General features: G+C 44.1%; 1 protein-coding gene across 1 annotated transcript in view; it reads left to right on the forward strand.

The window, feature by feature from the left end:
* The window catches only part of LOC121696193 (receptor-type tyrosine-protein phosphatase U-like), a 216,030-nt gene that overhangs the window by 128,429 nt on the left and 80,101 nt on the right, over positions 1–7,500 (forward strand). Inside the window, 1 exon segment of the mRNA XM_042077539.1 lies at positions 5,129–5,244. Coding sequence (XP_041933473.1) covers positions 5,129–5,244 — 116 coding nt within the window.

A 7,500-nucleotide genomic window follows, 5' to 3' on the forward strand; every position in this document is an offset into this window, starting at 1 on the left:
CACACACACTCTCTCTCTCTCTCTCTCTCTCTCGGTCTCACCCACAGTTGCTGTGGCCTGCTGGGAGAGGTCTTTGCAGACAGTTGAAATAGCAGTCCTGCTCTCAGGAGCGATACATATTCTGACACCTTGGCTGCTAAAGCGCCATGCGGAGGACATTTTTAGCTGCTTTCTCCGGAGTGGCGGACACACAAACACACACACATGCACAAACACACACACACACACACACACACACACACACACACATTTTTTAGGTGGCGCCAGAGCGCTTGTCTCCCTTCCAGACACTTATTGCCGTCCCACGCGTCGGCGACAGAATCTCTGTCAGGTGCAGGAGGGCTATCGGCTGAAAAATATGTGGCTTAGCAGATGGAGGACCTTTTGCTGTTTACCGCCTCATATATGGGGATGGATTTGTGTGTGTGTCTGTAAGACTGTATGTGCATGAGCATGAATGTGAATAGACACTCATTGTAATGTGTCTATTGTGTGTAGGCCTGCTGTATGCGTTTACTTCTGCTTTGTATTCATTTTATATGTGTATGATTGTGCCTTTTGTGTGTGTGTGTGTGCGTGTGTGTGTGTGTGTGTGTGTGTGTGTGTGTGTGTGTGTGTGTGTGTGTGTGTGTGTGTGTGTGTGTGTGTGTGTGTGTGTGTGTGTGCGTGCGTGTGTGTGAGTGTGTGTGTATATATGTGTGTGTGTGTGTGTGTGTGTGTGTGTGTGTTATGTACATGGAGGATGTCTATGTTTAACACATTTGTGTCTTGGTTGTGTATGTGTACTGCCTGTGATCTCATCAGGCTGTGTGTGTGTGTGGTGTATGTGTGTGTGCCTGCATGTGTGTTAATACTGAACCGTTGGCGCTAATGTTAATGTGGTGCCGTAAACCAATCTGAATGATGAATGAAATGCTAACAGCTCTCCTGGGAGTCTTTTATGGGGGCAGAGCCACCTGCACAAATCAATTACAACCCCACTCGTCACCCACCACCACTGGCCTGAACACCACACTCCACACAGCATGACACAACGTGATACAACATTACACAACATCACAGAACATTCCAGAACATTCTAGAACATTCCAGAACACAGGTTGTGTGTAAACATTTTATTTCAGCAGTACCACTCCATCCAACTCTCTATGTTCTGGGAGAACCACCTCCTCAAACTATTTGTAAGTGTTTGCACACATTCGTGGAAAACTCAAGGAAAACATTTGACAGAAAACTGTTCGCAAACATTTTCCTCATTCTCCTATATTTGCAAATTTAAACGCACCCTTGGTCGGTGCAGATGGTTGGGTTGTGTTATTATGCCAAAACTCAAGAAAGCTAAAATCTTCAGTCAGTAAGATTCCGATTTCGTTTTAGTCAGTAAGTCAATCAGTCAGTCAGTCAGTAAGATTTCAATTTCGATTTAGCGCTGGTGTCTGTCGGAGTTAGATTTATATTAAGATATCAAGTCAGTCATGTCATGTCCAGTCATGAGTCAGGACTACGGCTGCTGGACTGGCCTGCCTGTCTGGTCCCATCTCCAGCCACACGCATCAGCAGTTCCTCCCCACCAGTGACAGCCACAGACACCCTCTGGTGGGGGCATGTGGGGGTATTCAGGGTGGGGGCATACAGGATGGCGGGGGGGGGGGGTGTTGTTGTCTAGGGGGGAACTTTGGGCTCAGAAAGGGACCAGAGATGATGCAGGCAGGAAAGCAACAGACTGTAAACTGATGTCCTCGATGATGCATGCACTGACAAACACAAACACACACACACACACACACACACACACACACACACACACACACACACACTTCCTGTATGTACAACTGACTCACTGACTGACCTGGAGCAGACCTTTAAGAAGACATAAACAAACAAGGGGAAAAAACACACATAGACTAAACTTACAAAAGTATGAGTGGGTGCCTGCTATAACACTCACAGGCACTTCAATGATTAAAATCCCATCAGCATTAACATTGAGTTAGATCCCCCATCATAGTTTTAACAGCTTCCACTCTTCTGGGAAGAATTTCCACTGGATTTTGGACTGTTCACCCAGATGTTTTGGAGTGTTGGCCCGGATTTTTTGCCAAGTCATCCTCAGGAGCCATTGTGCGGTCAGACACTGATGTTGTACAAGAGGGCCTGGCTTGCAATATTTGTTCTAGTTCATCCCAAAGGCTTTGATGGCACAGAGAACTCTGTTCCCTGTGGGCAAAGTCAAGTTCTTTCACACCCAAACCCAACCAACCATGTCGCTATGAACCTTGCTTTGTGCACTGGGGCACAGTCGCACTGGAGGAGTGATAATGCAGGGCTTAAAGTTCTCAGGCTGTTTTGCGACCATAGATCATTCTCATACACAAAGGCTCGAAAATGTCTGATATCTTCAGGCATGGAACATTTCCTTGCTTTAAGCTCCGATAATGGTATGGGGTTAGGGTTATTTAAGGGACATTTTAATGTTTCAGTATACCAAGACATTTTGGGCAATTCTATGCCTCCAGTCTTTTTTGGAAACAGTTCTGGGAAGCCCTTTTCCATTCCAGTACGACTATACCCTAGTGCACAAAGCAAGGTCCATAAGGATAGGATTGGGTGAGTTTTGTGGCGTGAAAAACCCTGTTCTTAGGGGGTCAGTCAAGTTTTCCACACCAAGCCCCTTACCTCTGGGATGAACCAGAACAGACACTGTGAGCCAGACCTTCTCATCCAACATCATTGTTGGACCTCAAAAAATATTCCCCTGGATGAATGGACAAAAATGTCCACAGACACTCCAAAATTGTACGGAAATCCTTCCCAGGATAAAGGAAGCAGTGAAAGATACAAAGGAGGTACTAATTCCGTATTAAAGAAATGTAACGGATGCCAGCTAGCTTAGCTGTGCTTGTGGAATGTTGGTAAACCTCACTCCCCGACGCCTCAAGAGTGCTGCTGGCATGCGAGCCAGTAGCCTGGGCTATTGGCTCAATTGTTAGGGCGCTCACCTCCCGATCCGAGGTGCTGCTGTTCGCGGGTTCGAGTCCGGGCGTGTGTAGGGCTGAATCGCACAGGTTCAACACAACCCAGGTTACAGAAACACATGCCAACTTTTGGGGTAGCTTATTTGCCGTCTACCCCTACCCGAGGATATCTTTTTCTTTTATGTGTGTGCAGTAACCCAGTCTGACACATTAGCCTAGCTTAGCATAAATCACTGGAAGTGGGTGAGACCAGTTAGCCAGTAGCTCCCTTTTAGCTATAGGCTAGTTAAGTAGTTGGCATCTTCCTTTTAATGACTATAGATTTTGAATGGGATGTCACTGAATTCCCAGTGGGTGTAACGGCAGGCGTCCACATACGTTCATTCATATAGTGAGCATATACATTAATGTGAAAAATGGATTAGAAGTCAATTAAGCTGACCCCTTGTGCCTATGTGTGTTGCCAGATAATATTATGTGGCTGCATTCTGGATCTATACTGCGTTTCCCCTGTGCTCAGAAGCCTGATTGGCATTTAAGCTTGAGGTTAATGTAGCATGAACTGAAATGTACACTTGAAACAGGTGAGCGCTGCCATTTGAAGTGTTTCATGCGTTTCAGCGCAATAATGGTGAAAAGCAGATATCATAATATACCAACGGCAGCCCATTAAAACCCTTGATCATCGTACAGTGAACAGATGCACATTACGCAGGCTATAAACTTTGTTATTGTTCTTTCTCTATCATTTTCCATCATTCTCTATCTCTTTCTCTTTCTACCTCCCTTCTCCACCTCTTCAGTTCAGTCTTATTCTTTAACTCCCAGTGGCTGTCGGCTGGCCTGAACAAATAGACATTTCCTTTGGCCCATTCACAGCCCCTCAGATGGACTTCTCTGTAAGATGGCAGCTTTTAAAGTATCTGTATGTGGTGCTTATTATTGCCGCTGTTAGTGAAAGCCACCGCAATTACCAAACAACATGCCCCGCCGCTGCACTTCAGACCGCGGCGCTTCCATCACGCCACAAAAGGTGCACAATGAAGGCTGTCATTACACTTTGGGTTGCGTTACCCTGTGTTTGGCATTAAGTGTGCTATGTGTGTGTGTGTGTGTGTGTGTGTATGTGTGTGTGTGAGTGTGTGTGTAGGTGATCTGAGCACGGTGCAAAGATTCATTGTGCGCTCTGTTTGTTTTGCTTTGTTCCCGATAAAAAGGATGATTATTGCTCTAGGAAAGTTGACGGGAAATTGCCATCTACTCCCCCTCCTCCCTGCCACATAGCGCCATCAATCTGTGTGATAGCGGTAGCACCTAGCGTAGCACCTAGCGTAGCACACCCAGGCTCTCAGGCTGTACATCATCAATTAGGTGCCATTGTCCATCCCCCTCTTGACATGGATAAATAGATATGTGCCTTTGGATACCTCAAATTCAGTGTGTGTGTGTGTGTGTGTGTGTGTGTGTGTGTGTGCATGCATGTGTGTGTGTGTGTGCATGCATGTGTGTGTGTGTGTGTGTGTGTATGCATGTGTGTGTGTGTGTGTGTGTGTGTGTGTTGTTTGTGTGTGTACATATGTGTGTGGGAGTGCAGCAGATAAAAGAGGACTTGTATTGACAGTGATGACTAACTGGTCTGGGCGCAGAGAGAGTGTAATGGATAGAGAGGGCCCAGACGAGCGGATAGGTGGGGACAAATGAGTCTCTGGGACACAAGGGAGAGAATTAGCAAGACAGGTTTTTGCTGCAGAAATGGATCAGAACAACAAATGGCTGTGGGCAGCCATTACGTTGCCAAAGAATCCATGTCAAACCTCTAACTGTCCTGAACAATGGTTGGTCCTTTTTTGCATCCATCTGTCCATCGCAGATGTGTGTTTGACGTTTCTTTGTATTGTCAAAAACTTTTTTGCTTTGTTTTCTTTTGTCATATGTCATTCTGATGTGCTTCAATATGCCAGTTACGTTGTTTATCTTAGTTTTTTTTCAGGGAGAGTTTAATGTATTCCTCTTACATACTTTCAGACAAACATACTGTATGCCCTCATTTATGTCATGGAGCAGAGGGTTGTGTATGGAGCATATTGTCTCGATGAATGAGACATGTCCATTATGCTATTTCTAAGTGTGTGTTCCTGGTCTTGTGTCTGCAGACAAGGTGCCTCGTTTTTCCAGGCAGGGAGATGAAGAGGTGAATGCCGGACAGAACGCGTCCTTTCAGTGTGTCGCCACTGGACGTGCCATGGAGACCGATCCCTTCTACCTGGAGGTTTGTATCAGATACTTTGACTTATCAAAGGTGCCTAACAGAGGGGCTACACCTGGCGTGTAACGTACACGCCGCTATCACTTCTGGTGTAGCTAGTTCCATTGAAGATAGTGGAAGCAAATTGTTGCAGCAGACAAAACGCGAATGGAACGCTTCAGGTATGTGTCCGGTGTATCTTCGCTGCAATGGAGATTTGTTTTAATCAAAACAACAACTTTTAATTCTTTTACACTCTTTTTGTACACTGATGTACATTTACTGGACTCTTCATTATTTTCTTGCCGTTCTTATATCGATCGATTTCTAAAGGATCTTGAATTGCCATCATGAGTGATGGGCAGTGTTGCCACAGTTACCTTGAAAAAGTAATCTGATTACTGATTACTGATTACTCCTTTAAAAAGTAACTTAGTTACTTTACTGATTACTTGATTTTAAAAGTAACTAAGTTAGATTACAAGTTACTTTATTAGTTACTTTCAGCAGCTGCCGACAACACCCCCACCGCCTCAACATAAAAATGATAACCGGTTTTGCCAATACTCACTATACTGGAAGTGCATTTTAACAGTAATGCCAAAAATGTATAGCTTAGATACTAAGATTCAGATGTTTGTTCAATAATGTCTAGTCAGTACACCAAATAAGGAAGGCCTATTGATAGAAATTGTGATAGTAAAATATGTATTTTGGTAGTTTGGCCTTTTCATGTAGCCTTGGCAACTCTAGTCATCTAGTACATCTAGTATTTGCCTGAGTAATATGCAAATTAAATTACACTTGTTAAACTCACCTCAACAAGTATTTTGCAATAATTTAACCCGCCGTGAGCAATGCTAAAGTCACTGTTACAAACAGTGCAGTGTGCAAGACTATCATATGTTTTACTCTTATGAGACAATTGGGTACACTTTTTGTAGTCTGATGTGAAATGGGTCTTAAATGTTCCTTTTTGAGGGGCACTGACTCTGCCATGATGCTCCTGTTCCTAGATACACTAACTGAACTTATTAATTAAGTTCGGGAGAAAAGAGATATAAGCTAAGCCCACCTACACTGAAAACTGATCGGTTGATTTAGCAAAACAGACCATGGATCTTGGATGCGCTTGCAGGCACACACACCACTCCCCTCTCTCTCCCTCTCTGTTTTGTGCGTGTTAAACTCAGATGCACACGCGATTTGTCTTGTGTGCTCTTGTTCGCTATAGGTTCCGGGAGATTTTATGTAATTTGCGGGCGTCAGGATATCAATATGTGGGAGACTCCCAAAATTTCGGGAGACTTGGGATGTCCAGCTAGACAGCACTTTGTCGCCAGCACAGAATGTACAGTGTACCTTAATCAAAGATCCTTAACCCTCTCTGCCTTAATGTTGTCATGTTTAGCTGACACAAACTCAAAATAATGACTGTAGTATAGATAAAATGTGCATCTCTCTCCTCCCTCCATTGTTTACGTTTGTGTCGCTGCGTGGTTTTACACGTGAGTTGTCCTGATGCTGAAAAGGTTGGCATAGCCTACACGCCGTTAATCCCCGAGACAAGAAGAAAGCAAAGAATATATCTTTGTACTAAGGAAAATGACAAAAATAGTAACGCACAGTGACTTATATAAGTAACTTTAATCTGATTACTGGTTTGTAAATAGTAGTGCGTTAGATTACTCGTTACCGAAAAAAAGTGGTCAAAATAGACTAACGCGTTACTTAGTAACGCGTTACTGGCATGACTGGTGATGGGCGGTGGTTGTTGTTTAGTGGTTAGGGTTCTGGAATTCTAAATGGAAGGCCAGAATGTTGTGTGCTTGCTCCGAGGGGATACCACCATATTTGCCCCTGGTCAAGGTTCTTAACCCTGACTTGCTCCAGCGGTGCTGTACCTGTAATTAGCTGACATATCTGACAAGTCTCTGGATATGACCGTCTGATGAAATAATGTAATGAATTGTGCAATATAAATGCAACTGTCTTGTCATGCGGGCCTTTTGATTGGCCGCATTTTTTTATGCATTATCTGATCTGCATCGTCTTATGCAGCCTTGTGGCCTGACACTCAATTTGGACTGCTTTTCAAAAAGGACATGCTTGGTTTGTCATGCAGACTGACTCGTGGTATATAAGAGATGCTGCCAAGTAGGAAATGAGACTATTGCACAGACAGACGCTGCAGATGCCTTGCAGACTGACTCAACTGGAGACATGTGTTGGTATTTTACTTATTTTTTTTGTGTTCATCAGGTGGTGAGAGGTTTTTTG

This window comes from Alosa sapidissima, chromosome 21 (assembly GCF_018492685.1).
Source record: "Alosa sapidissima isolate fAloSap1 chromosome 21, fAloSap1.pri, whole genome shotgun sequence".
In the NCBI taxonomy this organism is placed as follows: domain Eukaryota; kingdom Metazoa; phylum Chordata; class Actinopteri; order Clupeiformes; family Clupeidae; genus Alosa; species Alosa sapidissima.